General features: G+C 41.7%; 1 protein-coding gene across 8 annotated transcripts in view; it reads right to left on the minus strand.

Annotated features, from left to right (window-relative positions):
• Positions 1-17,533, minus strand: part of CTNND2 (catenin delta 2) — a 665,464-nt gene that overhangs the window by 288,938 nt on the left and 358,993 nt on the right. For all 8 annotated transcript variants that reach the window (XM_049823921.1, XM_049823920.1, XM_049823918.1 and 5 more), the window contains one exon: positions 1,315-1,487. In XM_049823921.1, coding sequence (XP_049679878.1) covers positions 1,315-1,487 — 173 coding nt within the window. The remainder of the gene's footprint in view (positions 1-1,314; positions 1,488-17,533) is intronic.

Raw genomic sequence — 17,533 nt, forward strand, 5'->3', positions numbered from 1 at the left:
CACACCCTTTCAGGCTAACCCCCAGGGTACGATGCTTTTCACAAAGCACAAGTCCTGATGACATCTGCCCAGGCTACAACTGGATATTATAGCCTCCTTTTTTATTTCTAGCTGGAATCTTGCTCTCCTGCTGGCCCCAATCCCAAAGAACATCAGGGAGGTCCTCTTTGGTAAACACAGAAAAACCCTGAGGCCTTACCACTATGCAGGCTCATTTTAAACCCTTTATAGAAGAAAAAAAGTACCTACTCAATTTGAAATGAAATTTAACTGTGCTTTATTTCATTTTTCAGTCTTAGAGGACAGGGAGCTTTTCTGAGCAAATTGAGAGAATAGAATATTGTATGTCTCTCGGTATCCCACAAGCTGTGCAATGACTATATAATACTCAAAATCTTTTTGCAATTTACGGCTTTGAAATTCAAATAGTGCTCACTTCTACACAATCCTGAGATACAAAGTGTCCCAGCGTCACACTGAGATGGTCTGCTTCAGTGGGGTGGTTAACATCTGAACAGAGAAAATAACCTGAGCTGACCAACGAAACCCAGTCGGACTTTGTTTACGTACATAAGCGTGAACGCTTCTAGAAATTTTTGTCTAAACTGAAGCTTAACTTCCCAGTGAGAGGCTTTGATGTTGCAGTGAAAAGCACAGAAGGTGAGAGGGTTACATGTCAGTGCCAGGAGGGATCGTTTAGACAGGAAGAGAGATTGATAAAGTTTTCATGAGTATCTGAAACAATCTTTCAAATCGTTTGAAACGTACAGGTGCTGTCTGGTTAAGTTGCTTGTCTTACAATAAGGGGGGGGGGGGGGGGAAGGCAAAAACCCTGATTCTTACCCTTGGGATAAGGCCACGGCACCAGGCGATGCATGGTATCCCAAGCAGGTGCCTCATCTGGTGTCAGCCTGGCTGTATTTTTGTCTGCTGGCACTTACTGCTTTCAGTAATATCCCGACACCAACGCAGGAGGTCCTAGACCTCAGTTAGGGCTTCTAATCAGCAGTCACAGAAATTTTTGAACTTAAGTGCCTAAACATGCTATCACCAAAATACATGTGCAAGCAAAGAAGTAAAACTGGCATGTAAATCTCCTTTTTAATCAGGATCATTTTATTACTATGCAAATCGACCCGCTTCAGACTTATGAAAATCAAGGCAGTAACTCCACCCCGCCGCAGATGCGCTGAACAAGACAGAAAGTAAAGGCAGACATTCACGCGCCGGTGGGCACCGAACAGCTCTCTTTAAACTGGGAGCCAGCCCACACCATTTCAGGTGCGAGAGACCCTGCCTGCTGAGGACACGTACCTGGCTGTAGCTCTGGATGGCACCTCTGGCCTGACCGCTGCGGGACGGGAGCTGGGCGGCTGCTGTTTCACCCAGGGCAAGGGTCTGGTTGCTGTGGTAGCTGGCCGAGTACTGGAAGGATCCTTCGGGTTTGGAATTGAGCTGGAGCGTGCTCTGGGAGAGGAGGCTGGGCCCTGTGGGGACAGGATTTGAGAGCAGTCAGAAAGTCTCAGTGAAGGAGCATACCTGTATTATCTGTTGAGTGAGCCTCAAAATTGTCAGATATATGTGGCTTCAGCTTTTCAGTTTGGCTTTTCAGTAATAAAATTCACATACATCAAATTATTTCTTTACCACTCAGTCATCATTATTATTGTGTTGAAGTTACAGACCACATTCCTTTCTTTGCAAAAAATGTATGGTTTTGACCGGTTGTGCTGGTTTTGGCTGGGATAGAGTTAATGTTCTTCATAGTAGCTAGTATGGGGCTATGTTTTAGATTTGTGCGAAAAACAGTGTTGATAACAGAGGGATGTTTCCGTTACTGCTGGGCAGTGCTTACCACAGAGCCAAGGGCTGTCCTGGTTCTCCCCCACCCCACCAGCGAGGAGGCTGGGGGGCACAAGGAGTCGGGGGGGGGACACAGCCAGGACAGCTGACCCCAACTGACCCTAGGGATGTCCCAGACCACAGGACATCATGCTCAGCATAGAAAGCTGGGGAAGGAGAAAGAAGGAAAGGGGGGACGTTGGGAGTGATGGCGTTTGTCTCCCAAGTCACCGTTCCTTAGCGTGCTGGAGCCCGGCTTTCCTGGAGATGGCTGAACGCCTGCCTGCCGGTGGGAAGTAGTGAACGAATTCCTGGTTTTGCTTTGCTTGTGTGCGCGGCTTTTGATTTCCCTATTAAACTGTCTTTATCTCAGTCCACGAGTTTTCTCACTTTTACCCTTCCAGTTCTCTCCCCCATCCTGCTGTGAGGGAGGTGAGTGAGCGGCCCTGTGGGGCTTAGTTGTTGGCTGGGGTTAAACCACGACACCGGTGAAGAAATTCTAACCCTAAACAATCCCAACCATACTATTTGATAAAGAAGTCTTGTTTCCAGCTCAGAATAGTTAATGAGTTTTCTTTTTTCCTAAGGATAAGCCTTGTTTATTTCACTTAATTATATCCAGTCGTTCTGCATGGGAAATACTAACTTGTCCCTCCCTGGGACATTAGATCTATTGATTACTGCCACTCTGTCCTGTACACACGGTGACGTAATACTTTGGTGCCTGTAGGGATGGATGGCAGCCTTTAAAATATTAATAGCTCCTCTCATCATGTAGGACTCACCCGGATCTCAGTGAATCTTTGATGACTGTTTTCTCAGCCTATCCTGCCTTCCCCATCACAGCACCGCGCGGCAGGAGAGCCAAGCGCAGGCAGCGAGCTTAAATTGGGGCTGCCAGACTGAAGGGCATGTCGGGAGTGTGAACAGTAACGCTTTCCACAGCTACTTCGTTGTTCTGTGAAAGTAAAACATGTTCTAATATTCATTAGGTTCGCGTACAAGTGATTTAGCTGATGATGTGAGCGTGTATCAGAGAGGGAAAGGCTCTTCCCGCACCGCACTCTTGTGTGGTTTAGACATGACCTCCCACAACCGCTTTAAATGGTGAACTCATTCCGTCTCCCTGCACGAAATACTACATTAAAGAATACCCACCTAATTCATCCCTATGCCTTCACTGATGTCAGCCTCTTCTGATTTTAAATAAACTAGCTTACTCTTCCATAGTGTCCGGGCCCAGCAGGTGAAATACAAGAGGAGAGGAAAGAAGAGGGTTATGCCTTGGCCACGGCATGAGTTACAGAGAAGTCTACCTTCAACCCAACAGCTATAATCTCCAGCATACTCAGCGGCTCCACGGGGATGGGAGGTTCATCTTCTGGTCAGCACTTAGAAGCTCACGAGAGCACAGAAGGTGGCACAAACCTCAAGGGATGCGAAATGATTATGTTGATTTTGCTCCTACAGAACAGTTCAGTTTTAAAAAGACTCACAATGGCAAAATTCCAATGAATTTTACCAGAAATAACTCCCAGTAGATTCCTGATACAAAGGCCAAATTTTATGACCTTTAAGTCTTTGCTACGAGGATGTACAGCTGCTGTGAAAAGATTCCACTTAGAAAACATGCAAACAACCCCACCCCCAAATTAACACAGAGGGTAGTTTTTCCCCTAGCTTGTTTCTCAGAAATGGCAGAACCATTATAACTGGTATTTTCCAAAATCCAACCCGAACCACTAGAATTATAAACAAGTCGTAGTAGGCTATGTGATGTGGAAGTGTTCGCATCTGAGTGTAGCCTGGGGTTATGACACTTACATATCAACACAATTTATACTGCAAAATCAATTGCATTCATCAGAATATTCCAGATATAGGAGCAATTTAGAAAGTAAGTTCTGGTCCTTGTATTTTCCTTACAAATACAGAAGGAGGCAGGGCTCCATGCATGCTGTGAGGTTATTAAAAATGTATCACAGCCATAGAAGAGCTGAATTTAATCCTGCATGGGTGCTTATAAATCCAACATTTGGTAGCTTTCTATTCCCTGACTCTGCAAATAGGGTTTACTAAGCATTTTCCATTTAACTGGTTTTGTTGCAAATTTTGTTCTTTAATGGAAGAAATATTTTCACAGATTTTTTTAAAGAGCGTAAAGAAAATACAGGCTTAATTTTAAAATATATCTGTAGACTTTATTTTAATCTTTTGGATTTTGAATTTTCACTGAGAATTTGCCTGTGATCAAGTGACATGATTAAGTTCAGAAAATTCACAAAAGCGTAACTTTCCCAGGAGGGGCAAAGTTGCAGCAGGAAAGCAATTTTTGTGCATGAAAGTGTTTGTACTCATTCTGAAAGCAATTATGCTGTGACATTTCTAAAGCTTAAATAATGATTAAACTATCACATGCTATGAACCCAATATGTTTAAATTTTCATTGCATCTGGCTTTCAAGTGTTCCTTTCATATTAACTATGGCTCACTAGGGGATTTACGTAGCCAGCTAGAATCGCATACATGGGTTCCCTGCACCATTTAGCCTGAACGCTTCCATGCACTTTAAGAAACTTATTCAAACCATAGAAGAAAATTCTTAGTAAAAAGTTTGGAGCACATGGTTTTTAAGTTCACTAAGTACTGCATAGCAATTTTTATTTTGTACCTTAACAAGCAGTAATGAACAATTAAAACGTACATACATTTCAATAAAGTAATTACAAAGTCATTTGAGAGAAAGAGATATTTAAATTTTAAATAAGCCCACATTTCTGAAGCAAATGTAGAAAAGAGCTGCGGCTGCTCATCTATAAATAACTCAGTTTAAGCCAAGTGTACAAACGACAAGATACATTTGAGATCAATCAGCGTGATCTTGAAAAAGCACAAGTTCCTTTTTCAGGATTTAGGGACTACAAGCAGTCCCATCTTGTCTGATAGGGAAAAGATAGATGGCTTTTCTCATTAACATTCTTGAGATTTCAATCTGAAGGCAAACCCAAACCTTCTGAAGAGCTCACAGCTCACCCAGAAGAGATGTGGTTTGTCTGTGTACTTCTATAAACTGATGGCTCTTGACAACAAACTGCTGTTTCTTCCCGGCGAAAATTTAAACTCTGTTGTGTTGATGTAAGAAAGTGTCCATGCAACTATTTTTCCTTTGTTTTCACAAGAGTTAAGGCAGCTGGAAATTCTTTATTTTCAGTTAGGGACTGGAAATCACTAGTTAACTACTAGAACAATTCAGTCGTCTTTGTTCCCTTAATGCTACATAATTAACTACCAATCTTCAATTCAAAATAAGCTTGAAAACAAACACTTCCAGCTTCATAAGGTTTAGTTTAGCAGATACTAAGGAATTGTAGTATTGCTTTAAAAATTTGTACTACATTTTGGTTCTATTTGGGGCATGGGGAAGACATAACTACCTGTTTTTGCCTATGTTTTTTCACCACCACATAAAAAAAAAAATCTATTTGCCTTGTGAAAGAATATTAGTGTTGGGTTATTCATAGTGGATAGTACCGAATTTCCACTGATTCAGTCGGGGCCACTTTCCTCCTGTATTAAAATAGTACAGATATGAGTACAAATTCAGGAAACTAAGTCAGAGCCATTATACCACAAGAGACGCCACTGTGGACTAACTTCAAAAGATGGAGCAGGGTATAGTAATGAACTCTTTGATTTCTCTCCAGTTTTGTGGACACGTACTGCAGACAATACCTTCCTCTTCCTCTTAACCTCAAGCAGAGCAGTGTGCAAGGCTCCCCGTCTTCCTCACCGTGGCTGCCGTGACCCGGCTCAGGAAGGAGCTCGGAGGAGAGGGAGAGGGAGTGCGTCTCGCTTGGGACGCAGCTGGGGAAAGCTGCTGGAGCGCAGAGAAGACCGGGCAGGGAGAGAACAGCAGAGGATGAAGGACATGCCTACATCAGGGAAACCTCAGGGGTGACGGGAAGCAGAGGACTTTTCTAGGAACCAGAGAAGGGAAAGAGGAGTTTCCTTCGCGGTCTGGACACCCAGGTGCTGGCAGGCACGGCAGAGGTAGAGGAAAGGAGTCACCGTTCAGACAGCGAGGGGAGGAGGCGAGCTTCTCGTGAAGCCCTTTTAATTAGTTTATACTACCCAGCCCTCTTACTGGCAGTTATGTTGGCTATTACACGGCTATTATTTCTCTCTTTCAAAAGCCTAATAATAGAACAGATTTGGAGCACCTGAGAGTACCTGGCGCACTGACTTCAAGCAAAACAGGGAAGCGGAGCAGGTGCAGCCCCGCACCCAGGACTCGGCCGCAGCACTAAAGGGAGCAGCACTGAAGCCCACGCCTGCTGCCTTCCTAACACACCGCCTGCCACAAAATAACCACAGCCCGGCATTACGCTGAACGGGCCGCGCTGCACATGGCCGCCAAGGTCAAGTGGTGAGTTACGGGCTCCATCACGAGCCGTCAGAGAAGGAGAGCTTCCGCAGCATCTTCCTGCTCCTCTCAAGGGGGGTCGGGAGCGGGAGGCGAAGGCTGCGGAACGAGCCCCACCGCGCGCAGGGACAGGATTTCTTCACGGGCCGCTGTTTTTCTGTCCGAATAGCGATACAACGTGCAATGCCGCGGTAAGGTGCAGCGCAGCTATTTAAAAACCAAACCAAGGAAGGGAGTGGTCTTCAACGATGAGATTATTATTAATTCGAGGACATCACAGTAACAGTTGATTACGGGAAACCAAAGGGACACAAAGAATCCAGGTTACTACTATCAGCCATGGTTGGGTCAAAAATGGGATAAAAACTGAAATTATTAAAACATTTGTCCTTTTATTTTAAAGAGCAATATTTTCTTTGGAAATAAAATCTTTCGCCTGTTGTTTCTGCTCTCTTCAGGCCACCTCCTTTTCCTTCTTCCATCATTCAGTGTAAACCCCAAACCAACCAAGCAAAAAAAAAAAAAGATCACAACCTCAAACTTTCATTTTAAATATTTTTTTTTTTAAATAAAGTATTCTTGAACAGCAAGAGTTTGCATGCAGAAATACTTTATATGGCTGTTTCAGAACAGCAGAATACTAGGATGCTTCTCAGTACCTGCATGTACTACTGTTCTACCTCTACCAGTGCTTGCTTAGGCAATGAAAAATCAGTTACAAGTATAGAACAAATACACATAAACTTCTAATTATTCTACTTCGTGCAAGCATTGAAAAGATATTACAGACCAGTAAGTAAAAAAAAAAAAAAAAAAAAAAGAAAGAAGAATGGTAATACAACAATAAGACTCCACCACTATAATTATTTTACCTTATATCTCTATTTAGGCCATCCCTTAGATATCCCTTTTTTCAAACCACACTTTGCGGCATACTTAAAACAAGATAAAAGAACCTTTCCATTGTGTGAAAAAAGTGTATTTTGCCTTTAAATAATACCCTGTTCCTCTGCATAAAAATTTATATTCACTTGTGCAACTGACTTTATACCTACATTTAATCAGAACAATCCAACGTATACATTGCAGAAAGGTCCAAATGGACCAAAAGGTCCATTTTTGTATGCTCAGAAACTGCCAAGTGCTAAGGCTACTATATTCAAATCCATTGGAATATGCTTGCCTATTTCAGTAGGAGTCAAATCAGCTTTTAAGATATTCCAAGTGTATTGAAGTGGTACATGCTAACAGAGAAAATGTACCAACTGAACGTACAGTATAAAATCAATTTTTAACAAACACAATGTTGGTAAAAGAGTAGCTATATTATTAGAAAATTTTGGCAGACCACTATGTCAGCAGTACTGCTCCAAATTTTGAAAGCATGTTTCTTTCTGCTCGTCCTCCTGTGACAACAGGGGATTCAACGCTCCCTGGCATTGCCAGACTCCAAGAGTACAGCCTGTAGCTTTCCTCACTTGCTTGGAAGCAAACTCCAAGAGAAAGAAGCTGGGTGCTCAGCTGCCCACCATGATCCACAGTCTTGGGCGGTGTGATGCCCAAATTAAGCAGAGAAAGGGTTACATTGAAAAATGAAAAAAAAAAGAAAAAAAAAAGGCAAGAAACAAAGACCAAAGTGCATCGGCACAGTACTGCATTTTGATTCAACAAATAGTTGTTAATGCCGAATGGAGCTTTAGTGAGAGATTACAAAAAATAGGCATCAGCACTGACAGTCCTAAAAAAGCCAGGGAACATGGTCGGGAATCAGAGACTGCAAACCATCACACGTTTTCTTCCCTTCCCCCAGAGGGTAGGTAGGGCCTTGTCTGGTGAGCACGCAAGGAGCAGAGCTCACCCAAATCGTACCCCATAGCGGTCATTAGCAGAAGAGTATCTCACGTAAGAAACTCAGCAGGAACTCGGGCTCTAAGGAGCTTACCAGTGTCGGAAGTTAAGCCGTTTTCTAAGTGCTGAGAGACTGGTCCAGTACCCTTACACCAGTTAGAGATGGGGGGGCAAAGAAGAACATCCTATTAAATTTTGCTATTTGTAATATTACTAGATTATGAGTGAGGATTTAAAAACAAACACATGATGTGAAGTCTGATAAGATTTAAGTACAACCAGTACTTGAGATATGTATTTTTACCTACAGGACAGCAAGTTAAGGTAGTAGGAATCTGTGGATTAACTCCATTATGAACTCGGAGAACTTCATATTTTTTCTGTCTTATACTGCACTGCCATTGCTGGGTCACAGAGCTAAATAGCCTGATGAATGTGAGATTCTTGTGCAGGAGGAACTCGCAAAAAGAAACCAAAGGAATTGTTCCCTGTGGGGATATCAATGACAGGTTATCCCTAGTGTCTGCCAGTCACACAGCTGAAAAGTTACTCCCGTTTCCTAAGTCTTAGACTGCAGTATCTCACAGAATGCCTCACAAATCGTAGCTTCGCAGTATGTAGTAATTAAACATTATACTTAGCAATAGTATGGTCAATCTTCAAAAAAACAACAAAAAAGGTTGAATTATGAAACAGGACTCATATATCACATTACAGAGCAGAATTTATCGTGGAACAAGTATTCAATAATACATTATCTGCTAGTGGTACAATTATTAAATAATTACCATATAATGACAAGTTACATACAGTACTATATTATTACAAGATAAGGGCATGATTAATTCAGTATTCTGAATCTATGCAATAATTATTTCTGAATTGGCTAAAATAATTACACTACGAACTACAGAAACATATACCTAGTCAGCCTCCATGAGATAATTGCATGCTTGTTACTTGGTTTGTCATGTTAACTTCCCAACACAAATATCATGCAAGTGAAAGGAGAAAGATTTTTTTGTCTCCTTAAGATTAGAAGACAGTTGGCTTACAGGGGCACATTTCCTTCTCCAAGTAAGTACTAAAGTGGAACACTACTATTGTGTTACACATTTCCATTTGGTCAGTCATCTATTGCGATGCCAGTTCTAATTGACAAAGGAGATAGACCAAAACATGCTCGAACGAATATTTAATTAGCTCCCGTACCAATTATAAACAACACTTCACTCACCTTCGATCAACTGACAGAAGTAGTAATGATAAATTATAGAGTAAGTGTAAATAAAGTGGGTTTAATTAGTGTAATTAATCACTTCACACATTCTTCAACCTGCTTTGCTCATTTGGGTAACAGTTGAAAGAAAGCACGAACAAAACTCCTTTAATGTCCTTTAAACATTCATTTACAGAGTTAATAGGTTGAGGTGCTTCACATCCCAGTGAGAGGAACCATCTCCTAACTGTTAGTATATGCCTAATTAAGGATTTCAGATACCAAGAAGTCATCACTTACTGTTTCTTCTGCCTCTCAGGTCACTTCATTTAAGCGTGAAATATTGATTCCTATCCTACAACCTACTTTTTTATTAGTTCCTTTAAGTGTGTGTACTCACGGTAAGTAGTTGCTAACCGCTCCTAAAGCTGGGTTGTATTTGTTGCCCAGTTTTGCGAAGGAATGGATGACTAAAAAAGATGTAATAAAATAAAAGCTCACGTCAGGTGTCTGTAAAGTGGTCACTCAGTTTCTGAGTGTTCAGCTGTATTTGGGATGCTAGGGGAATCCTGGAACTAGACTGAAAGAACAATAAAACCAGGGATAGCTCCTGATGGTAACCTGCCAGCGTCCTTCCACAGTATTTGACAGTAAAGAAGAGGGGTTGATGGTTAAAGACAAGGTGGACGGATCCGTTCCTAGTGATACTAAATTCTTTGCCATCTCACTGGTATATCCTGTTTTCCAATTCCTGCTCCCAGAATTAAGCTGCATATCTGGCTGGGACCCAGAGCAAACTTTCCCTCCAAATTGGAAGGGTAAAGAACGTACGTTTGTTTGTTTGGTTTAAACCCCTCCGTTGCAGTCTGGCCTATTTTTGAGGTCATCTGAAACATTCTTTGAAGACACTCTCTCTTGCTGAGATGGTTTAGGATGCTTTTAGAAAGCGAAGGAATTGCGTGAGGGGAAGGGAAGCCCTACAAGTGCCCAGGGGGTGGCAAGGAGCAGCCACCTTGCTGCTCAAGTGCAGATCTCTCCCCTCTTCCCCATTTTCTAGTCTCCGGGGAAGTTGCAGAAAGTGCAGGTGAAAGCAGTGGAGGCAGGGGGCAATTGTGGGGGAAACCCCTGGGAACTAGATGAGAGACCTTTGTGGCTATCATAAAAAGAAAACCCTTTCTTAATTACAGGCAGAAAAAAGGAGAGGTTAAACTAAAGCAAAACTTAAGGTCTGCAGATGAAAACAAATCCTGTCAGCGATGACTGGTCAAACAGATTCTGTAGGAAAAGGACTTCCAAGCCAACTGTAAGTCAGATCTCAAACAGAAGATAACAAATAGCTATAATATAACAATAGTAATAAGCATCTCCCCCATTCTCCCTCCAAATCTAGAATAGTACTAGGAAAATATTTCAAGATCTACCTTCTAGGAGATATTGAATATTAAAGATATCAGTACCTTTATATTACAAGAAAAAATGCCAAGGCTGCAATATAACAAAGGTATTCCATACCCTAAAAATGAAGAGAGTTGGGAAAAAAAGGGGAGGGGACACGCACACAAATGGACAAATGCATACTTAAAATGAAGAAATAAATGATAATATTTCATATGCTAAATCACAAGCAGCTCCCTTGTTACGAAACAAACACATCTCTTTAGATGAGAGGCAGCAATTCTTAAATGAGTACACTGAAAACAAACTTGTTTTACAAAAACCACAAGTAATTTGTATGCAATACCATGCTCTACCAGCATTAAAGGGCTATGTTCTACCTACAAATACAGAAAAGGGCTTTAGTGTTGCTATAGAACCTATTCTTAGGTACTGGAAAATAGGATTTGGTGGAATGCATTCAGAAATGTAGAATACGTTCATTTCTATCCAAGAATTCTATATATGATATATATCTGGAGAAATGATGCAAAAACTAGGCTGATATCATTATGTAAGGGAACAATACAAGGATATCCCTCCTAACTCTCTTTCTGACCTAATTACTATTGGAATGAAAGATGAACCCTTTATTTCAAGAGTAAGTGAACTGGGAATAGAAAATAGTTTCATTAGATGCTGATTATCTTCTGCTTTTTACACAAGATACAGATTCTGCCATTATTGTAAGAGGAAAACAGAGGTGTTGGCTAGGATTTGAAATAACATCACTACTCCAAGGGATAGCAAAGCACCACAAATGTCCACAAGAAGCAGTAGAAAAACATAAGACCTGGAGTGCATAGAAAAAATATAAAAGTCTTCTGCAGGTTAGGAAACATGTTGCAAATATGAAATACTAGCAGACTCGTGGAACAAGGTAACACAGCAAAGCCTAAGCCATCCTGATGTAACAGGGTAACTTCAGTGTTATTTACTCAGATAGTGTATGTTTTGTTTTCTATATGGTATCACACATTGCATTACTCCAGATGTTTGTTTGAAATATAATACAGCCAGATCTTCTTTCATATGCAATACTTGGTAATGTTTGACGACAGGAAAAAAATCTGGGGTTCTGTTACTAATGAGATAAATTACTGAAGATGCTAGAGAACAAGCCCTAAAGACACGCCCTGAGCAAGAATAGATTTATACATATTTAAGCTCAGGATACAGAAGTTGTGCTTGTCTTTGGGTTGTTTTTTTTTTTAATAGAAAAAGCTGATTAAAACCAAGGATATCCTACTACTGCAAATTTTAAATGACCCCAGGATTAAACAACTTCTTTTGTAGAAGATTAATCATATTTATGAAATCGCTTGCTAAACTCAGCAGAGATACTGAAATCAGATAGTCTCTGAAAGAGATAATTTATCACTGGCCATTAGGATGATGCGCTTTACAGGAGCAATAGATAGAAACAACGCAGGAACAAGATGGGCAGTAAGGATAATAACTAAATTACATTTCTGCACTATGGAGGACACAAAGAGGAAAAATAATATCCTCCAGCCTTCCACCTAGGGATATCTAAGGATGATCTGGAGCTCTTTTGGCAGTGAAATTTCTGCTGGCACTTGTTACACCTCTGTGAGAAGCCTCTGCCAACAAAACCCTGTCAGTGGCCTAAGGTAGACGCGATGTGAATTGCATGAAGAATATAAATCACTTCTTTCCACAAATGGCGTGATTTGCTGATGGTGACGATGTTACTTCTGTGAAACTCTGCAGGTGGTATGCAATACTAGGAGTGCCAGAAGTCACACAATACTTCACAGTAACAGAAGTTTGGTATCTATTAAAAGATCAGACTGTGGAACCACAGGAGAGCAGTACCTGATCGGGGCTTCTGGATGGGATTAGATACATTTCTGAACGTGACCGCAAGAAGAAATTTGCATGCAGGAGGAGGCATTGCATGCAGGGACACAGACAGCAAGCTCCAACTCAGAAGGAACTGTCATGTCTCCATTTGGGAAACGCTGAATTTTGGCATAAATAATTCTTATTTTTAAATTTCTGTTTTCATTATCAGTCTCCCATTTTGCAAAGAATAACTACATTTAAAATAGAATGTGTGCTTTATTTACAGAAAGAAAAGCCAAGTAAATTAAGAACATATTTTGCATTATTAAATCCTAATCTTTTGGAAGTATTTTATACCTTTGAAGACCAGCTGTGAATGTCAAGTGTTCCTAGTCACCCTCTGTGCCTAGCACAGCCTTAAGCTGTTATTGATAGTATTAAACAAATGTGTTCCCTTTTTATTTCTAGCAAACAAAATCAGATGGTTATAGACATCACACAAACAGGACTCACATGGAAGCTGAATATTATCAGAAATTAGAAAAATTAGACAAATCTCTTTGGACAGACCTAAATTAGACTGTTGGAAAATAGCAATAGTAATTAAAAAAAGCGCCTACCAGCTTGTCACTATAATGCATAGAAAACTACTCATAGATATATGGATCTAATAGAAAAGGTATCAGTAGATCTATTATGCTACTTAGTTGTTCTATGAACTTAACTACTAGCACAAAACAGGTTTCCTCTTCTCGTGCAAAGTAGAACTCCATTTTTTGCTGACCTTTGACAGGCTTAAGTCTTGAATCTTTTCTGTCCAGAAAGAAAAATGGCTATTTGGTCTCTGAAGCAAGCCAGTTCAGAATGTGTTTAGCACTGCCTCAGAAGTCAATTAAAAAGTGAGTCAAAAAGGTCAAAATTTTAAGACAAATCTTCTTCATGTGCTGAAACCTCCTCTGCCATAAACCAGAAAGTACACCCATTTGCTTCTCGTGCTGTACTCAGAAAATACACTTCTCTATTTATAAGGCCAGAATGGAAAAAACAGAGAAAACTCCCTACTCTACATTACAGAAGTCACAAAAATCCTACTTTATTGAGAGCTACGTAAACTGCATGTAGCACAAAAGAAATTAAACCCAAACCCATACCTGCCAAAATTTTGTTCCGTATACCTCGTTTTACACAGGCTAACAAGCCAACTCCCTCTTTTCCAAGGCTGTATCTACACACCGCTTATGCCACGAGCTGGCATCGGCAGATCCCAGAACGACGCGGCTCTTGGCACTCCTGACTGCGCCATTACGGCAGGGGCAGGGTGAGCGGTTCATCAGTCTGTCGTGAGGGTGTGGGTGCATTTGTTTCCTGGCCCCTACTACAGGCACAGTATTTACTGATGTTCTTTTGCCTTGTAGGTTTGGATGCCAAAAGTCTTTCTTTGTTCTGCTCCTACAGATGCTACCATAAGTCACTGTCATTTTCTAATGAGTTTCAGTAACTGCTTCCTGCGGTGGATGAGGGAACACCTGGTTGCCGGTGCAGGATTTGTGTTTGCCACAGGCTAAGCATTATAAGCTGATTGCTACCTCCTCTCCATCTTTGATGTTGCTCCTAATTGTTCCTGCTTTCCTGGTCTCGACTCTCACCTTTCCATTTCCACCCTCCATGAGTGTTTTACCTGCTGTTACCGCTCCTGTGTTAATCTGACATTCACATTTTGTACTACAGTGATAAGACTAGATTGTGCGGGGCTGTTTTCCTTAGGCAAGGATTTTAAGTCAGTTGCGCAGCACGAAATGACACCGGGTTTCAAAGTCGGATTCATCTCAGGACAAGCAAGCTCAGAGATATGAAGTAATATTGTGATATCAGTATGGAATTTATATATAAAAGCACATTTCATCATGTAGACATAACCAGAAAGAAGGAAACTCCAAGAAGCATGCTGCAGGTGAAAGGACATTGAAACAAAAAAATCTGCCTATAGGCTGCTGTACGGAAATGGAGGGAAATCAGAAATGACTTACTTGCAACGCTGTCATAGTGTTACCTCTGGACTCCCAACGTGACACACCAATAAGCAATGTGGATTCGCTTGAAGGAACGTAAGCGTGTAAAAAGTGAGGCTAGCAAGGCCACTCTTACACGGAAAATTACGCCTGGGTTTTTGGGAGGTTTTTTGCCTCTGCAGAGCGCAGGAGAGGAGGCCTAGGGAGAGAGACTAAGATGGCGTGAGCGTCCCTGGCTGGAGGTTCCTTCCTGAGGAGAGGACATTGCAAGAGGCAGCCTGGAGCAGTTTAGGTCCAACTGTAGGGGCACGTACGGGACCGTCACATTTTGGGCAGTACTTCTGCCAGCGGCTTCTAGTGCTTTCTCCCTGAGAAGCCTATCAGCCCCCCCAGACACCCTACCAATCTACAGGAGGGCCGCAGAATAATCGAGGCGACCAAAGCTCTGCACAGGAGGGTACCCACAGCTGCCACCCCTGAGGAATGAGGGAAAGCAGAAGCTGCTTCCCCGAAGGCTGATGGTTCCTTCAGCCTTCACCGGGCCTCCTGCTTGCGAACAACCAACGCATGAACTTGAAGGCAGGCCACAAACCAAAGCAGAACGAGATCAGCTGGACCTGAGCCACGGACCCGAACACTCCGTGTCAGAAGCCCACGGTGGACCATGGCTGGTGAAGCGGATACCAAGGCCTGCCAGGAATCCCGTGGTGAGAGCCCATCCTGGGGCTCCGCACCTAAGGTTGACTCTTTGCAGTGGTCTCCTCCTGCCTGCGTAAGGGAAGAGACCGAAAAGGAAAACTTCACTCCCGCTCTTAAAGCGAGAAGACCAACATGAATTTAACAGGATGCGATATGTCAGCAACAAAGACGTGGCTGTTTTACCTGGCCCTTACCATCCTGATAGCCGTGGTAAGAGCAGGGGTGATGGAGTACTGAATGACAGTGTTTAGCTACATCTTTTCACCGATGCTATTCTCAATACCTTTGAACTCTGCCTCTGACAGAGGATGAAAACAATAAAGTCCAAGCGCAGGATGCTCAGAATTGATGGAGCATTTCCTGAGGCAGCGCTGGCTGTAAACACTGATGCTGAGATGTAAGAGCTGGCTCTCGGGTCAAATCAACTCTTAACGTCTTAGTGGGGTTAGCAATGAATATACAGAAACTTTATGTATGTCAGCTATTTTGTAAAGATATTAATCTCCTGCTGAGGACCACTCCTGGAAGCAGGTCTCGGTGTTTGCTACCAGCCAGTGGCTATTACAGCGTTAAATGACATGATAATTATTTCATGCTCACACTTAGGGTGACTAGGGCCAGAAAGGGGAGGTAGATGAAGGAAACAACATCTTATCCCCATTTCTCAGAAATCAAAGTATTTAACAACTACTTCAGAAGACTGAACTCGACCCGCGGTTGAGACAATTTCTGTACAACTTTCTCTGTGAGAATATAACAACGAATAACAGTGAAACCAGACTTTAACAAAGGGTGTTCACCTTTCGGAAGATTTACCCCATTACAAATTGGGCAAAGATGACTTTGAAACCCCAAAGTTTTGAAGCCACGATACTGAAAAGGCTTGTATTAGAAGAGATGGGTGGAATAGAGAGAGGCATCCAAAATGTCCAACCATAAATACTGACCCTGAATATATTACAATACTGACAGAAGTTTCATCAATAAATCAAAATTTCCTCAGACCTCGTAGTCCAAAAGATTTATCTGGAGCTAAGATCTGCTGAGTCAGACAACTGCCAGGTTTGCATTACTGCAGCAGAAAGAAAGGTGCTGTGACCCGTGTTATGCACTTCTGCCACTCCTACTCCAAAGACTCCAGTCCTAAAATGAAAGAGGGGCACGCATATTTCCTAGGTGTTCTTCAGTTCTGAAACGTACTCAAAGAGCACATGATTTTATTCGTGTGTATTGCCAGTACTCCAGACAATACTCCAACAAGTAGTGTTTACCAGGAGATCCCATGAGAATACCTCCTTTGTGTGCCCAAAGAATGACTCAGCTGGATCGCCCGGGCTCTCAGAGCAGAAAATGAAATGGAAATAACTTCATCTATCAACAAATTGTGAGGTCCACTGATGCCAAATTTCATCTCATTGAGCATGTCAGCCATCTGACAGGTGGCAATTTCACAAAGCAAGGGCTATGGGATGGGAAACACATAAACACACATCCTTTTACACATTCATTGTGTAAATAGTGCCTTTTTGTTTCAATCCATTTTCAATATCTGAATAAAGCAGCTGATAAAGGATGAAAATCGGAAAGGTTGAACAAGGAGTGCTCTTTCAAATGGGGACATCTGTTTTCACACTGAGTAAGGAGGATCTCTTATTGTAAAAAATTGCTGAAACAAAACTGAAAGAAGAGAATAAAATAAGAGCTTAGCCCATTTTTTTAGCCTCAGAATTAGACAGGTTATTTAAGTGAAAACCACATCTGTCTAATAAAACAGCTATATATAATTTCATGTGATAAAAATAATCTGTTCTTGTAACATAAGTCATTCTTCAGATGAAAAAAAAAAAATCAACATCTAAATGGTACTACTACCCATTTGTGCTGCATTTTGGGCAAACAGTTTCAAGTGACTAAGACAGTTAGTTAATATGTTGTGGGACTGAGTCCTTAGTGGTAAGCCATGCTTTTTTCTTCCTCAGAAGGACGGAGACATCCTTAGCTGCCTGCATTTCTGTCAACATGTAGCCTCAGTTAAGTGCACTCTGAAATGGTGTTAGCCAAGAAGACAGTGTTACTTAATCTACATTGCATTTATTCCCTTATCAGTGCGCTGAATTCTGTAATTAATCTGGAGAACCAGGACAATAGGGTCACAGATATAAATAAAAATACATTCGGAAATTTAGGGGGAAAAAATTGTCTGCACTACTGGCAATGTCAGGTGGGAAAAACTTCAATTCCAATATAAAG

Source organism: Accipiter gentilis, chromosome 20 (assembly GCF_929443795.1).
Source record: "Accipiter gentilis chromosome 20, bAccGen1.1, whole genome shotgun sequence".
Classification (NCBI taxonomy): Eukaryota; Metazoa; Chordata; class Aves; order Accipitriformes; family Accipitridae; genus Astur; species Astur gentilis.